Source organism: Suillus plorans (assembly GCF_016647745.1).
Source record: "Suillus plorans strain S12 chromosome Unknown HD556scaffold_62, whole genome shotgun sequence".
Taxonomy (NCBI): Eukaryota; Fungi; Basidiomycota; class Agaricomycetes; order Boletales; family Suillaceae; genus Suillus; species Suillus plorans.
Genome location: NW_024537446.1, coordinates 16823 through 33913, shown reverse-complemented (window position 1 = coordinate 33913; position 17091 = coordinate 16823). Strand labels below are relative to the sequence as shown.

At 48.6% G+C, this 17091-nt stretch overlaps 6 protein-coding genes and 1 non-coding gene across 7 annotated transcripts; 5 read left to right on the top strand and 2 right to left on the bottom strand.

The window, feature by feature from the left end:
* Positions 1-7: 7 nt before the first annotated feature.
* On the top strand, positions 8-202 carry HD556DRAFT_1194345 (uncharacterized protein; the record flags this gene model as incomplete). Its single annotated transcript, XM_041296248.1, has 1 exon — positions 8-202. A coding segment is annotated over one exon (195 nt), but the record flags the coding sequence as incomplete, so codon positions are not given.
* Positions 203-579: 377 nt separating this feature from the next.
* Positions 580-1179, top strand: HD556DRAFT_1244369 (uncharacterized protein; the record flags this gene model as incomplete). The annotated part of the gene is made up of 1 exon (XM_041298444.1): positions 580-1179. A coding segment is annotated over one exon (600 nt), but the record flags the coding sequence as incomplete, so codon positions are not given.
* Positions 1180-1840: 661 nt separating this feature from the next.
* HD556DRAFT_t98 lies at positions 1841-1930 on the bottom strand. Its single transcript has one exon. It is a non-coding gene; the product is annotated as a tRNA-Ser (tRNA).
* A 708-nt stretch (positions 1931-2638) lies between these two features.
* HD556DRAFT_826475 (uncharacterized protein) lies at positions 2639-3337 on the top strand. The gene is made up of 4 exons (XM_041311750.1): positions 2639-2883; positions 2939-2949; positions 3004-3133; positions 3188-3337. Exons 1-4 carry the CDS (start codon positions 2762-2764, stop codon positions 3261-3263), a joined length of 339 nt encoding a protein of 112 aa, XP_041156149.1. The 5' UTR covers positions 2639-2761; the 3' UTR covers positions 3264-3337.
* Positions 3338-3593: 256 nt separating this feature from the next.
* On the top strand, positions 3594-8868 carry HD556DRAFT_1399874 (uncharacterized protein). Its single transcript, XM_041303804.1, has 14 exons — positions 3594-4701; positions 4939-5297; positions 5473-5492; positions 5563-5711; positions 5824-5939; positions 6058-6173; positions 6573-6698; positions 6753-6783; positions 6835-7118; positions 7190-7329; positions 7381-7944; positions 8009-8325; positions 8382-8767; positions 8814-8868. Exons 1-13 carry the CDS (start codon positions 3643-3645, stop codon positions 8509-8511), a joined length of 3411 nt encoding a protein of 1136 aa, XP_041156148.1. The 5' UTR covers positions 3594-3642; the 3' UTR covers positions 8512-8767; positions 8814-8868.
* A 50-nt stretch (positions 8869-8918) lies between these two features.
* Positions 8919-9535, top strand: HD556DRAFT_1399870 (ubiquitin-related domain-containing protein). The gene is made up of 5 exons (XM_041303803.1): positions 8919-9009; positions 9064-9081; positions 9136-9165; positions 9222-9304; positions 9372-9535. Exons 1-5 carry the CDS (start codon positions 8992-8994, stop codon positions 9454-9456), a joined length of 234 nt encoding a protein of 77 aa, XP_041156147.1. The 5' UTR covers positions 8919-8991; the 3' UTR covers positions 9457-9535.
* A 4891-nt stretch (positions 9536-14426) lies between these two features.
* Positions 14427-16054, bottom strand: HD556DRAFT_1244350 (uncharacterized protein; the record flags this gene model as incomplete). Its single annotated transcript, XM_041298441.1, has 7 exons — positions 14427-14547; positions 14597-14751; positions 14869-14997; positions 15045-15183; positions 15236-15426; positions 15477-15585; positions 15639-16054. The coding sequence occupies 7 exons, from the start codon at positions 16052-16054 to the stop codon at positions 14427-14429; spliced, it is 1260 nt and encodes a 419-aa protein (XP_041156146.1).
* Positions 16055-17091: the final 1037 nt, after the last annotated feature.

Here is a 17091-nt window from a genome sequence, read left to right as displayed (position 1 = left end):
AGAAAAAGACAACTATGAGGATCTTACCCGTATGATCGCTGAACTAGGTCTTTCTGATGTCGAGAGATTGCAGAGCCTATATGATCACAGAGAGCGTCGAGGAAAGGGGCCCTCTGATCGTGAAGTCGCTTTCATATTATTGATGCAGAATGCCCGAGAACTTGCGGAGTTTAATGCTGATCTGGCACTCGCCCAGCGACTTGCTGTTGATGGAGATGAGGAGCCTGATCCTACAGATAGGTCAGGCTGCATATTGTGGAATTCGTCAAAGCTAACATTGTTAAGCAGGCCAACAACAGCTGTTGCTCTCGAACGCGACATTGAAAAGTACGCACGCGAGTACAATGCTCCCCTGGAGTCCCTGACAATGATTTTAGAACTAGATCAAAGATGCAAACATGGAGTCAATTGCTTGACTCCTTTCTTTTGACGCCCGTATCAAGTGGTCAGACAACACCAAACTCAGGTCAAGCGCCAACTATAACGGCTAGATGTCCTCCTCGGTGAGAGCTGCCATGATACCGGTGTAATGTTTAAACCGAACGAACCATCATACTAAGCAGGGCAACTGGTCACATCTGTGTGATTTGTCATGATCCTATCTTCGGAGAGGAAGTTCTGGCACCATGCAATCACTTCTTCAATATCAGTTGCATCACCGACCTATTCCGGTCAGCAATGCGCGACGAGCGCCTGTATCCTCCTCGGTGTTGCCATCAGAACATTCCGCTCCCGCAAGTTCGGCCTCACTTGACGCAGGCATTCCTTACCGAGTTCGAACTCAAAGCCCAGGAATATGGGACTCTGAAGCGCGTTTATTGTGTCGAATCAACGTGCAGCCGTTTTCTTGGGCCGTTACATGACGAGGATTCCTCAAAGATCTTTACATGCCCGGCTCCTAAATGCATGACGATGACATGTGGAAAATGTCGCGGGAGATACAAAAGATCCACCCACTCCTGCACTCCAGATGCAGAGACTGAGGTTGTACTCACGCTTAGCCGTGCCTCGGGATGGTCCCGTTGCCCAGGCTGCGCTCAGATGATTGAGCTTAGCGTAGGGTGTTTCCATATGAGCTGCCGATGCAAGACGGAGTTCTGCTATCTGTGCAGAGCATTGTGGAAGACTTGCAAGTGCCCCCGATGGGACGAGTCTATGCTGCTTGCTCGCACACAGTGAGAACGTGGGGTGAGTGCTCTGCTGCAGCTGTGGAGCATGCTCATCTTCCTCGGGAGGCACCTGGAATGAATGGTTGAGTCGCCGCTTGTTACTTGCTCCCAAAGTTCCCCTGGCCCACGTAAAGTTGGTTTGGTGTTGGTGTTCCGGAGAGGAAATACGATGATCACTGGAAGCAGCCATCAGGAGAATCAATCAATACATACATTTCGCAAAAGTATGAATCTCAAGATCCTTGATTTGTGCATTGATATTGTGATCCGGCGCGATACTCTTATATTCAGCACCACGCTGCTGCACTAGCAGGGGTGTGTCTGTTCAAGGTGGACGATCAAGCAAGGCATGATCTGCATGGTAACTTGAGAACCTTCAAGTTTGGGCCCACCTCGAAATTGAAGTAGACAGTACCACAACTAGATCATGATACTTGAAACACCGCAACCGTTGAAACTGATGAGCACCATGATATGATTCTAAAGACAGTCTAAGTGTCACCGGTTGACCTTCAAGTTGCTAGGCTCGAGGTCCGAGTCAGAGTTATCGTTGGGCATAACGACAAAATACTCACCAGCCATAGCTGCGCATCACGGTCAACACTTTCTCTGCTCACAGCATCTAAGATTCAGAAAAATAGCTTGATGCTCGAGGTTGCAAGGACAAAAAGCGACACCAGCAGGATTTGAACCTGCGCACGGGAACCGTAAGAGATATCTGTGATTCGAATCTCTCGCCTTAACCACTCGGCCATAGTGCCATGAATGAGTTTCTCAGTTGCCTCTGTCAAGGATACATCTAAACGTGGGAAAAACGCACGTACCCACAAGCACGTCGACGTCGACTCAACATCTATTGTCGCGCACGACGTCAAACTTGCACTTCTCAAAATACGTGCGCTCTGGCCCACAAGCCGACAGCGGGTATATCGCTGTAGAGCCCGCCCAAACCAATCCCGAATCCAGATGTCTACTTCGAGTCGGTTCCGAGTCAGAGGAAAGAGCCTCAGGCTGAGATGAGATAACCAATTCCAGGACCACGACACAGCATATCCCGCCCGTCCGGTGCACTAATGCCTTTGCTTCCTATGGCTCGGCCCCTCATGTCACATGTGTGTCCTACTTCGACCACTATCTTCACTCCCAATATTGCAGAAGACCAGCTTCACGCCTTTTTTCGAGCCCTTTTGTTTTCCCTTCGAACAGATATCACGAGCTCCCACAGATTCTTGCTGGTTAATGGGAGCAGCGTGGGCTATCTGATGCGATTTGCTCTGGGGTATGAGAAGACTAATCTGAATTTTGTTATCTCCTCGCGGACCGTGCACCACGTTACCGTCTCTTGAAATGCCACCCATAGCCGACATTTATTTCATCAACATGTCAAGCCAAGTCGCTCGCGGAAGGGGAAAAAAAGCGAAACCAAAGGTGGTAACACCATCCTCCGTTGAGCGTCTGGAATCCTTTATGGAACAGACGATATCCATGACGGGTACTATATTCCAAAAGGCTCCTTAGTAATGCCTAACATTTAGTTGGTGCTCCCCTTCGATTGACGCACCTAATATAATGCTCTTGATTGCGACAGGTTCATGCTTAACGATCCACAGACCTCTGCTAACCCCTCGCAATTCAATTCTGAACGCTTCTTAGCTAGGGATGGAGAGGAACCCGAGACAGAGCCTCGCACAATGTGCTTCGGCTTTGGTAGACGGTAAGCATAGAATTGGTCCTGAATCTGATGGGAATGCTAACTTTTTGCTCTACAGTATTTGTCCAGGTATGTCCAACTCGCATCAATTAACTAACAGTATATGACATTTACTTGCTATAGGTTTTCACGTTGCTAATGTTTCCATTTGGATATCCACTGCAATGTCACTGGCCGCGTTTGATATTTCCAAGGTTGTTGAAAATGATGTTGAGATCACCTCTGAGGTGGAATCCTTACCGGGTGTGGCCAGGTATGTCGCATATCTTGTCATGTTCAAGGCAGGCCTAGATTGACATACTCCAAGCCACCCCAAACCCTTTAAGTATTCTATCAAACCTCGCTCTGCAACTGCCCTTGGGATCATTGAGCAAGATATTTAACTACTAAGCTCACGATAGTGAGACCGGAAAAACGCGCGGGGATGACACACTTCGCATCATATGTTACACTCAGGAATTATGCAATATGATATTTGGAGTTCGGGAATCATTTGCTTCCGCGAAACTTTTGTGGACGCAACGAACGAGATTATGTACTCATAATACTAACCTCGATATTTCGTCCTGCAGCCGCCCAATCTAGCATTGCATGTTCACGAGGCTTAAAATGACCTACTGGTCCTGAGGCCAAGTTTAAAGCTTCAGTAGATGACGTATATATATAGTAATCGGTACAAAACCGTAAACGCGTATGGACGTGGGAAGAGCGCGGTTTATTACTTTGTGGTTGCTCGCAGCACTGACAAGCCACTGAACTAGAATGCCGACGCCGTCTGAGACGTCAACGCGCTCACGTTTGTCGTTGTCGCGCACGACATCAAACTCAACCACTACACGTACTTCCCTTAAGACGCGTGCACTCTCAATCACAAGTGATGCAAGCGGTTGTACGACTGTGAAGCCCGCCAAACCAATTTCGAATTCGAATTCTACTTCAAACATGCTCTCCACGATGCCAACGCACTTGAAGCGTTCTGGCACAGGTCCGCCCAGTGCTTTCCCGCGTTCCTTGTCTGCTTCCACTAGTAGCACTACAGGCTCGAATGGAAATCGAAGTGTGGTGTCATCAACCCCATCTCGAGCACGCGTCGTTTCCGAGACATCCATCCCAACTCCATCCCACCAACACCGTGCTTCAGTCAACCTCGCCTCTCCAAAACCCGCCATAAACTTTACATCTCCAAGTCCCGCAAAGCACAAGAACAATCCTTCATCCCCGTCAGTCCGTGTGCTCGCAAGCTCTGCTAATTCCAATTCAACATCAGTATTTGGGAGCGGCGAAACGGCTTCCCTGACCAGGACCGTCTCCATGGAGAGTACTCCGACAACTATACCCCCGTCTTCCGCGCCTAAGCCTCATTCAAGTAACACACCCTCAAGACCTTCAACAAATACGCCCTTGACCATTACACCCTCCAAATCCTCTCCTCTCGCTCGTACACAGCTACAGCGTACACCATCAAAGACATCCAATATGACACGATCCCCTGGAGCAAAAAATATACACTCTCCAAGTCCAAAAGTTCGTTCTCCTGGCTCAAACTTCACAGGTAAAGAGCCTGTTGCGTTGCTGTCCGAATCGCTCGCCTCGAAAAACGGTATGGCTGCAAGTGCCATGGGCGGGACCAGAATAGGAAGCGTCTTCAGTGATGGTACCGGGAGTATCATCGGTGGTCCTAGACGCATGAATGGACGCGTCACAAATGGTGCCGTGATCAATTTGAACGATGATACGGGTTTGGAGGATATATGGGATCATGAAGATGACGGGATGACGTTTGATATGGTTACGGATGTGGATGGGGAAGGCGATGAAGAGGTGAGTTCGTTTCGTTTTAGTGTTTCGTTTGTCTACTCTTTTGTGTCTGTACTTTTGCGATTATTGGATTTTATGCGGCCTTAACGTCGTTGCGTACGCACGTCCTCCTGACGCGCACTACATGCACACATTTATTCCCGCTTATATCACTATCCAGACCCTACTTTCACGTGCATACATTGACTCATCCTTCTCTCCTCTCGCTTCTTCATCAAACCTACTAACTCAAGTCTACAGCTCGACCAAGCCCTCATCCAAATTCGCACCCTCCACACCTCCAAACTTCTTGCCTACAAGCGCCTCCTCGAACGCGCGCACGCAAGTAGTGCAGCGCAGGTTTATCATCTTCAAGCTCAACTTGCAGAATTGCGTTCTCAGTCTCAGGCTCAGGCGCAAGGATCTTTGCAACTGGAGGGGGGTGAGTATTGTGTTTGTGGTGGGAGGAAGAGGGGGTATTGGGACGGTGTTAGTTGGGGAGATGTGGAGGGGGATGAGACCGCAGAGGGTGGCGATTTGGTAGATGCTATGAAGAAGCTTGATGAGAGGGGTATTAGGAGGGCTATGAGAGGGTTGGGGAGGGAGAAGCGGGGGAGGGTGTGAGTCTTTCTTTGTTATGGTTTGGGTTCCTGTTTCTTGTCGTTGGAGGTCGTGCCTGCTGATTGGTGCAGGGGCGAGATGACGTGGTGGTCTCTGGATGGGTTCTCTCGTCTCTCTTTCCTTTTTTACTCCACTTTTTGGTGAAGACGCTGACACTCGCATTCTATCGCGTAGTATGCAGATCATACTCGAGTGTACGTCCCGCACATCTTCATAAAGGAGCGCCAGCTGATTAACCCTTCTCTTCCCCGACCACCCCAACAGCAACCCTCCCAGGTGACATCCCCCTGCAAATCCTCCTCCTTCAAAAATACCTCAAAAGCTCATTCGACATCATCGGTTTCCTCGCACCTGAGATCGCCCTTCAGATCTTGAGCAAGTTGAGCGTGAAAGAGGTTGTGAGGGCTGGGTTGGTGAGTGTTTTGTTGTGGGTTTGTGGGATGTTGGGGCATCTCGGTTCCGCTCGGAACCCTTTTGTCTTGAGACACTGATCGGAACCACATGAGTACTGATGGCACATGACAGGTCTCGAAAAAATGGTACACCGCAACTCGTCATCCTGCATTGTGGAAGTGGCATTGTCTGCGCTTGACTGCCAATGATCCGGTCCGTGTGAGAGCACCAGCGCAGCGTGAGGGATGGTGAGTTCTCTTTCCCCGCTTTTCGTTTTCCCCCCGATTCCTACTCGCCCCTGTTTTTCCTCTCCATTGTAAGCTTAACACTTGCATTTACTGATTCTTTCGATGCATTGCATCACAGGTACCCTCTCTACCGATCCCTGCACCACCGCGAGTCCAATTTTGCTCATGCGCTCCCACAGAGCATACGTTTCTTGAATGGACATACGAATTTCTGTACGACGTTGTTATTGAGAGGTGAGGGGCGTTTTGCGGGTGTTTTTTGGTGTCATTATTATTTTTGGGGAGGACGGCACTTTTTTTTTAGGATGAGGAGGCTTTTCATGCTGATGAAGAGCCGTAGAATGTGAATCAGGGAGGCTGAAGGTCAGCAGCTGTATTGCAATTCCTGCTCTTCCGGCCACTCCGATTCACAGCTACTCTACGTCCATCCGCCCTACCTCCGGTGATCGCGTGCCCTTTTGACTCTATACTTAGGAGATGTAGAATGCGGATCAGGGGGGCTGAAGGTCAGCAGCTGTATTTCAAAGCAGGTCTTGCTCCTCCAGCCAATCTGATTCACAGCTATGCCCCATTTCTCCTTCACATTTTGCCTTTGCTCTCCCTAAATAAGGACTTTCGCTGATGCTTTCGCAGGCAAGCGCCTCATCTCAGGCTCCTACGACGAAACTATCCGTTTCTGGGACATCGACACTGGCGAGATGAAAAAGTGCCTGCAGGTGAAGAAGCCTGTGAGCTGTGTGGATTTCTTGGCGGAGGAAGGTGTGTCGTTTTTTGTATAGTGCATTATGCATGCTTGGAGCTCATGTGCCGAAGAGGTTTTCGTGGTTGGATTTCATGATGTTGGGTGCGTGTCCATTTGTGTACATCTGATATTTGAAATAAATTATTGCCACAGCCGCGTTCACCTTTTTTCCTCCGTTACATTCACACCTCTTCAACAACTTGCTGGACACCTCAACGGTATCCGCGCCGTTGCACTTTCCTCCAAGAACCTCGTCAGCGCGGGGGCTGACAAGGCTCTCGTGTGTTGGGATTGGCGCGCCGGGACGAAGATTGTGAGGTTTGGACAGCAGACAACGATTAATATCGGTGTGCAGATTGTCCAAGGGGGCACAGAGGCGGAGGGGGAGCGTGTAGTGGGTGTGACTATCGATGGCATCGTTCGGGTTTTCTCGATTAGTGAGTTTCTGGTTTCTTTGCTGTCGAGTTCCTCTTTACTCTGTTGCTGATGGTTTGATGATGGTGCGCAGAGAGGAGAGAGATGATCTCGCAGTTCAAGCTCAATGAGCTCGGTGGTAGCGACCCTGTGTTGCATGCGAAGCTGTTTAATGTGGGCTCTGCACCTAATAATATGTTGCAGTGGTTCGCGGCCAAAGGCTCGCAGATGACTGTAAGCGTTGTACTCATCTTTGGTCTGCGTACTTCATTCGCTTCTCCTTAGTGCGCGACTAAATCCGTGATCTTGCATCTGCAATGGAACGAAGATGAAGACGAGAGGACTCCTGCCGAGACAACTACAATGAGCCCTACGTTCACTGGAAGGACTCTTACCTCTCCTACGCCCTCTTCCCTTAACCCGAGATCACGCGCCGTCTCAGCCCTTATACGGCCCACGCAGACGTCTACTCCCCAGCGCAGACAGTCTGCACTCGGGGTGAGTACATCGGGCTTGCCCAAATCGCGACTTTCGCTTGGGACACCTTCCACGCCTCTCTCCTCCAATATCAGCGCATCTCAAATGTCTGGTATATCACCATCTCCGCTCTCCCTACTCCCTCGATCTGGCACCCCGCTGTCCCCGATGGGTGCACCGTTATCTCCTATGGGTGCTGTGGGTGCAGATGGGTTTGCAATTCGGTTCGGGCGCGCGGCAATTTTGACTGCACCTCCCAAGCTCGTTGCGCTCGTAGAGACACCTGATGTTGCTGTTGGCGCAGTGGATCCTAGGAAGAGGAGGGTGGTTACTGCTACGAGGTTTAGTTCGCGGGCGGGGGCTGATCGAAGGGTATGTCTGACCTTTCATTTTCTTACCCGAACCTGCTCCTCACTTGTTCATATCGTGCACCCAGATTCTGATGTCGACGCATCAAGACAAGGACAAGGTTGATGGCCTTGATGGTCCAGTGGATGAAGACACGGGGCCTACGACGGACCATGCAAACCCGATGTTCTCGTCCCCGACGCCAAGCGTTGATATAGATGCAAATATCATTCCTTTGTCAGGCGCATGGGAAGCGCATGCTCATGCCACACCTATGGGTATGAAAGGTCTTCTTGGTCCGTTACCGCCCAAGTTTGCTGGCTTGGCGATGCCGGAGAAGAATCCGATGTCGATGCAGCTCACACATGAGGAAGTAGTGGTAGGGTGCGCGGACGGGACAATTTAGTGAGTGACCTTTTGTTGCATTGTGTATTAGGCACGTGCTGATGTGTTGCTGGTAGTGTAATGAATTTCTTGGGGCATGAGTATGTGAAGGAGAGGTCTAGGACGGAGGAAGGGATTGATGAGGATGAGGAGAGCAGTGAGGAGGGAGATGCATCCGTGGATAGGAGTCTAATTTTGGGGACTTAAGAGATGTCGAAAACTTCACGCAGCCGCACCAAAAGGACAGGCACCAATACCACACCGAACTAGCAAAGGAATACCAACTACTACCGCACGGACTATAGCATTCAACAATTTCGATCGGCAGGACAGCTACTACCTACCACACTCGCTTTACACCACCAATGACTCGTTTATTTGGATTGATATTAGCGTTAGTTAGATCTGAAGAGACAAGTGGCTCTTGATATATAGCTCGTGTTTAATTCTCTTGCTTTTGTGTCCTGCGGGAGCTAGTAATGTTGGCCATTAAGGAATCATATATCATACCTGAGCTGCTTCGTTGAACGAGCCATGCAACGGACGCTTGCATGGAGGCATGGTTGAAGAGAGTTCGCGGAGCTTGAACTTGAATATAACACTATGCCTCTCAATGTGGGACCGTCACGCGCACTACCATCGAGTAAAGCAGGGGCGTAGTATAATCCACGGCGTGCAACTTTGAACATGCTTATCAAAGTCAAAGTGAGCATTTAAGCTCACTCTCAACAAACGTTCCACTACATTGATGACCGCTAGACGCTCACTGGCAAGGAGGTGCCCAATCCAATTCTCGCGATCTGTTCATGACTAACCGTCATGTATGGATAGATTGAGTTGGACATAGATCTCGAAGACAAGGTATCTACAACCAAGCGTACTCGTCGCTGTCAAGTTTACGAACCATGAGAATACAGATTACTCGCATCAAAGAGAAGGTTGAAGAGCAATCTGGTGTGCCACCACAACAACAGAGGTTGATCTTCGGTGGGAGACAGATGTGCGTGGTCGCCTTGATTTCCATCAGATCATGCAAACTGACCATATCATTCTCGGTTATGATCCAGGCCGGATGACAAGACTGCCAAGGAGTTCAACATCTCCGCAGGATCAGTTCTCCACCTTGTTCTTGCTCTACGTGGCGGCTTTTGAGATCGTGGACGGTTGTTGCGCGTGTTGAAATCGTGCTATAGCAAGGCAGAAACTCAATCATCGCGAGGTGTACTTTGTGTGTTATTAGATATCATTCATAATTGATTTTCAATTCTTGTATCGCTCTCATCCTGGATCGCCCATCTTTGAGGATGGGTAACTCGGCATGGTAGATATCTCCTTTCTGCTCATGCAACTAATTATTTCCAGGTGATCCCACGTACTTCTGATGGACTCGGATATTCTACGACGATCATCGTCTGCGTCTGGCTTAGCAGCAGCCTCTACCTGAACGCGATGCTCCAATGATCTTGCTGCAGGTTTATATTTGGTGCTTTGTTCGTCTAATCGTCAACTTTTCAACCATCTAGTCAAGTGGCCTATACGTAGGGTGAACACTAGATAGTACATTACACTGAGCCGTATGGCATTGAAACATATTCGACACCACAATCAGAGAAAGGTTAAAACCCACTTGTACTACTCCTGAAGCGCGAGATAAAGCATTGAAATCGCAGCTCCACCATCCTGGAGGGGTTTTTCAGGGCACTGAAGGCAAAGAATCACCCCCGCATGTAGGGCTGTCCCAGTGACTTCAGGCACGTTCCATCTGTAAACGCAAAGATATATCTCGGACAAAAGATACAGTGATGATGGCATGCACGTACGGTACTGGCGAGTACTAAATGGTGGTACACCATTAATGTTCCAATTCTCAGCCTGCGACTCTACGAGAGAGGTTGGCAGGAATTAATTTGGTGGGAGATGAGGACTATCATACGACCGGATGTACTAGGTGAAAATCGATGGATCCACCATTCGGACGCAGCCAAGTAAGGATTCGCTCGCCGTGCCCTCTCTTGATTCGGATGCCTATGCTTTCGATGTGCGGTGGCTCCTTGATGACAAGAGCGAAACCGGAGTGTATTCGGTGGGTGGAAGGAAATACAGGAACTTCGAGGTGGATACTAATAAGCAGGAAAAGGAAGGTTTGGGTAAAAGCCCATAGGACTTTTTGGCCCGGTGCATGGGTCCGAATCCAAGGGCTTCAAGGTGAGCTGTGATCCCATAAAAGTATGAGAGTAGCGACGCGGACTGCGAAGCTTGACACCTAGTAAAAGTACTAGTAGGAGCTGCACTCACTCGACATCCATCACAAAAATTCAAACTGAGATGCTACCCGATTTAGACTGTTGTGCGCCACAGCGCTTGACCGGTCGACCTATCGTCCACCATACATCATGGATGCCTCAGAGATAAGACAGAATTTCGACCGCTTCCGAATCCTCATTATAGGAAGAGCGAATGCAGGAAAAACCACCATCCTCCAGAGGGGGCCTTAGGATTTTGCCGCATCACTGCCGCATCCGTGCCGCACCCTATACAGCAAGTGTCTTATATCATGATGCGTATGAATAATACCTGAGCGCTGAGCCCGTAAACATATACAAATACGTTGTCTCCGAGCCGAAAAGGGATTTGGGCGTCTCCGTGCAGAAACGATGGTGACTCGGAAATGTGCTACTAGTACGCGCTTGTTTTTTTCACTTTCAGTTGTGATAATCTTCATCTTTAGGTGATATTCCAATATTGTAGTCAAATATCGACCTTCTCGTTCAGTTTAGGACTGATACTACTGAGCCTATGCAGATGTGCTACTACTGGTACATCAGTGAACCGGTGAAGGTTTTAGAAAGGTATATATGACGATATATAGCACATAATCACAAGAACCAGCATAATTCTGCTATCGAGTATCACATTGTTATATTTGACCTTGTAGAGGAAAGGACATTTCCTGATTGTAGTACAAAGGATTATGATTGGGAAAAGGTCCTGGTATCCCTCACACTCAAACTTGGAGGAATTTGTGTCGTGCTTCCACTATTAACACCACCTTCTTGAAATGGTTGACTGTCGTTTAGTGTATGCCAATCTTCCATGTAAGAACGAGCGCCTGTATCTCCTATACGACGCGAATGTGCTCATCGAGCGAGCGGGCCTAAATTTGTGTCCTGCTTCAGCTATTATCAACTCCTTATTGGAACGGTTGATTTCCCTGAGGCGTGTGTCAATTTTGAAGCCAAGAATGAAAGTGGATACCTTCCAGAGAACAATGGCTTGTTCACCGAGTAACCGAGAATTAGTGATGTGCACGGCCCGGCTTGGCCTGAAAGCCGCGGCTTCGGCCTGGCTTCAGACGGCTTTGGCTTTGAAAAACTGCGGGCCAGGCCAAAGCCGTCAATGACGGCTTGGCTTTGGCCTGGCTCGGCCTGAGCCGCGGCCCGAGCACTGAAAACAGAAAAATGGTTCAGACAAGGATGACATACTATTTACACGAAGTCGCTGTCTGATTCTACGAGATCCTCATCTCCCTCCAGAAGAGCGTCCCAACCTTCATCCTCGGCATCACTCAGCTTCTCGGAGTCGTTAGTGTCTGACTCAATATCCAAGTCCTCGAGAGCTTCCTCAGTTGATGATGATGGTCCAGGCTCACGGAAGAGTACGTCGTGGCGGAGGGCGCATTTGACGCATTGAAGTGCCTCAACAATGTCACCCTTGAGACGGTTTCGGCGCTTGCTGATAGTGATACCGCCCTGTGAGAACGCGCGCTCACTTGAAACTGACGATGCCATAATTGACAGGTACTGAAAATGACGAGTGTGCTATCTGCTAACACTGTGGCAAGTGAGTTGTGTCGAGCTTGAAAAGAATGTCTGCGACTCACTGTGATTCTTACCACATGAACATGCACACAATGTAAGTGATTGAAAAGCTAAAATGAGACAGAAGTCAGATTTTCGATCGACGATCGTCAAACAGTTTGAGCTTGGGCGCTGCAGGCACAGTTGACTAAGCCGCGGCCTGAGCCGGCGGCTTTGGCTTTTTATTAGCCCAGGCCAGGCCAAAGCCGTCACCAGGCCATGACTTTGGCTCGGCTCGGCTTGGCCTATTCAGGCCCGGCTTGGTGTTACGGACTAGGATAGTTCGAGCTCTCCCTAGGCGGATTGCCTAATCTGATAGCGGGCTCGCTATTGGAGAGACGGGGATCTTCTCTCGAATGAGAGGTTCGGGGGTTCCACTTAAGGTAGCGTCGGCTTTCCTTAAGGTGCGGCTTAGACTGAGTGATTGGGATGATCACACAGAGGAAGTTCTGATGAAAACCTAGTAGAATCAAGTAGGGAATATACATGATTCTGTCTGCTCTATATACTGTCGTCCGTGTGCACAGACCAATACTACGTTCGGTAGGTAGGTATGAGTGTGTCTATACAAGGGCATCTTATCTGATGCCATGCGGGTGATTATCTATGCATGAGGCTTACCATGCCTCTTCTATCTGTCCTCAAGGCTAAACATGCCTTGTAGTTTAACTGCGCATGCTGCGGCATGCGGCTTCTCTTCTGACCATGAAGCAGAGCTTCTCCATGATCCGGGTCGAGGACCATCTAGGTCCGTCCAGATGTAGCCTAGGCTGGTCTAGGTCATCTAACGGCATCCAGGCCGTTTCTAGGCGTCTCTACGAGTCTCCGTTGAGTCGGTAAGTCTTCCAAGACGGTGCATATGGTGGGATAGGGGCTAAGGTCATGATGACCTCCGTAGGAGGGGTTCTCGGTCACATGTTATTGTAACACTTGGCCTGGCCCACGGCCTGAAGCCGGGCCGTGCACATCACTACCGAGAATAAATGTATGTCGCTTGGTGAGCGAGAATAAATATATGTTGTTGTTCACCCACTGACTGGCGGTTACTCTACTTGTGAAGAATGATGATATTTGCTCAGCGAGCGAGGGTCGGTATGTTGTCGCTGGGGTGGGCGAGAATGTTAATGTAAGTACTGCTTTGAAATGATGGTCCGCTATATATCGATTGGGGATGTGTGGGAATAAGTTTTACCTTTGCTTAGTAGCGAAACATGTTCATCAAGCGTGTGAGAATCAATATACCTCTTGCTTTGAGTTCCTACGCGACCTTATACGTTTATCCAATGACTAGCAGATGCATTATACTTGTGAAAACCGACGATGTGTTTACCGAGTGAGCGAAAATAAAAGTATGTACTGCTCTGAATTTTGACGGTATCTGCTCTGATTTCTAAGGATGGTACTTTATATTGAACTAGGAATTCATGCGTAACGATTCATGTGTCGCGCACAGAGCAAGTACCACCAAGCAACTTATATGTCTCGCCACGCATCAACGTACTGCGTGGATTTTGGCATTTCAGGAGTAAGTCTTTATGTTTGTATTTTGGAGATGTCTTATATCTTTCACCACACATCAGCGCGCTGCATGTCTTTTTGCCTTTCAGGAGGATGTTTTTTCCGCGTCGATTCGAGAGCTCGGCGATCCAGCTTCCCAATATCATAACGTTGTTGACGTTTGGTAAAGTCAAGCATCTCTACTCCTCCTTCTGATGTATTGTCATTAAAGTACTTAATTCTATAATGCAAATACAGGCAAGCGGATCCCGACTAGAGCTTGAATCAGGCCCCGGGGATTATTCATAACGATTCATGTGTCACGCACAGAGCAACTACCGTTAAGTACCTTATATGTCTCGCCATGCATCAACACAGTTCGTTTATTTTCGCGCTTCAGGAAACATATTATATGTCCCACCATGCATCAGCGCAGTGCATTTCTTTTCACGCTTCAGGAGGAAGTCTTGACGCGTCGATTTTAGAGACACTTTGTATGCTTTGTCACGCATCAGCGCAGTGAGTTTCTTTTCACACTTCAGGAGGAAGTCTTGACGCGTCGATTTTAGAGACACTTTGTATGCTTTGTCACGCATCAGCGCAGTGCGTTTCTTTTCACACTTCAGGAGGAAGTCTTGACGCGTCGATTTTAGAGACACTTTGTATGCTTTATCACGCGTTAGAGCAGATTTTGGAGCAATTTTAATTGATTACAAACTAATTAGCAAACACTATAAGAGATCTAATACGGATCACAGAGCTACATGTCTAAGGTGAATCAAACGCAGCATCATCACGCTGTTCTCTCTGCCTTGCGAGAGCATTGACGGACATGTTGGCCTTCATTGCGTCACTAAGTTTGCCTCGGCGGTTCCTCCCGAAAACTTTTCTGAAAATGGAGTTCTTGAACGGCTTAGATTGGAGGGTAAATAACGCACCTGGTCCACCATTCGAGAAGTTTTTCCACCCTGCGATGCACTTCTCGACCAGGGGCCCTTTCGAAGAAGTCCACAATGGTCCGCCAAAACTGTTCGTAGTCGAAGTCGCCATCCATGGACCGCCATGAGGTAACGGAAGAAAGTGCGAATCGCACCTGCCAGTATGTAGTGAAGATGTATAATAAATCTGACCAAATATTACAACTTACTTGGCATGTGATATATGTGATCGAACGAGGAGTGACTTTTTCCATCTGGATGATCTGTGCCACATGTTTTTTGACCTTGATTCTGGATAGAGACTTCTTGACCCGTCGGTTGTTGCTGATGACATCTGCGCCGTCGCCGTCGCCGTCAACATCTTTTGCTGAGGAAGGAGACGTGAACACAGCCTTGTAGCCCTGAAACATAAGTTAGTTTGCTATCAAATTGCCTCAGTGCAACAAACCTGAATGAGAATCTTGCCTTTGAAAAGACCTTCCTCAAGGTCGTCCGGATTGATAGTGTACTTGTCATACAAGTAAGCGGGAAAGGATAGATCTGTAATGATATACCCATCTGAGTGATTTCTGATTCCTGCCTTCACTCTGGTGAATGGTGAGCGTTCTCTCTCGGGATACTGAGGGCACATCAACTTACTCTGGGCTATTCCAATCAAGCTCGGCCGGACAGAGTAACTTGCCACACACATCATGAGTGAATCTGCGGGAATGTTTATCGTCGGGGTCGACGAGGCAAACCGGCTTGAATTCACGATTGACCCATTCCGAAACAAGAGTCTTCAGTTTCGAGGTGTCATCTCCTCGAGCGCCATCAGCCCCCTGACAAAGCTAGACAAAGACTCAGCTATAATACAAACAGTCGATATCATTAAACAAACCATCTTCAACATGTGCGAGTACTCCTCGTACTCCATCTCTGAACCCTTCTTGAAAAACCACGGCAAGGTTCTGGTTAGTGTGGCGTAACCTATTTGCAGTCGATCCTGTCTACGTAACCGTGCTGATGAGTAGTGTGCACGAACATAGAGCAAAACGCTTACTCGATGGTAGTATCTGGGTCATCATCCTCGTATCTTCTGTTGTTTTCAGCGACGAGGTCCTCGATACTGTCGAACAGGGTGACAACACGCCTGATCGCTCTTCCTTTAGTGACATACCAGATTGTTTGCCTAACATATATAGTAAGCAATGCAACCCAATACGTACGATAGCGGCCGCACCTTTCCTTGACTGCGCGCCCCGACTGTAGGGCCTCCAGCTTCTCCTCCAGTTGAGCAATTTTCCGTCGCTGCAGAGCTTGCACATGTGCTGCTACTGCTTGAGATTGTTGCGGCTGAACATTACCTCCGTCCAGCCGGTTCTTGATGTGCGAGGTGCTGCCTTCGCCTTCGCCATCGCCATCGACGTGCGACTCGAAGGTGTTGCCCTCGTTTTGCTGGTCCTCGACATGTGACATAGCGGCAGGAGCTCAAATTGGCTAGAGAAAGAATAAACCGGTCAAACCTGAGGGATAAGATAAAGTGCGAATGAGGAATGAAGCTAACCTGGGCCAGCTCGCGTTTTATACGTTGGTCAAGACCAGTGCTAGTTACCTAAAAAGAATATCAGTAAATCACGCTAGCACAAGCGATTAAGTCGCTTGAACACATACCTATTTAGGGAGATCATTAGCATTGCAAAATAGACGGTTCATTGAGGATCAGGGTCACCTCCTCACCTAAATAGGATACCACAGAAAACCTTGGCGGTAACGCAAGGACTTAGTCTCCGACGCCCAGTAAACTTGAATGTACACCGTGACGTTGCTCGATACCGCACTGCTTGAGGACCACCTGGGCACCAACTTGAATCCCAGACTCTCGAGGATGGCTGGCGAATGGAACACCCCAGCAGAGACCAGACCACTTCGTTCTCGACGCCTGGTACAGCACACTTACTAGCATCGCTTCAATTCAGTTGGAAAAGACGTCAGCAGTTGAGAACAATTGCAATCCAGGGTGCAACACTCACTGGAAGATTGAAACACGCTTCACGCACTTGCCAACCCATATTTGTGCATCCGCCTGGCCTTTGTGAAACTGCGAATGTAATAGGTGATCTGTGAAATATGTATTAAAACAAGCTTACGAACATTATCCAATCTCGTTCGCCAGTCATTCGCGTGGGGAAAGCGGATAAAACAATGCGGCCATGTCACAGTCATACTAGAACCTGAGCTGCGGGTGAAGTTACCGGTGACCGAGGGCAAGTATTATCAACAGGAGAACATGACAGACCATTGGTATCGTCCCCCAAGATTTAACTCATCTTCATTTTCCTTGATGGCACACACAACGCTGTCACTAGTAACGGTAGCACGTGCCCGACCTACCAACGACGAACCTAGGTGCCCTATTACTGTTCTGGCTCCAAAAAGCTTCCGAAAACAAGGTACACGTTACTTAGTCATCAATGGACGCCAGCAACTCCTCCCAAAGTATTCCTAAGCCGAGT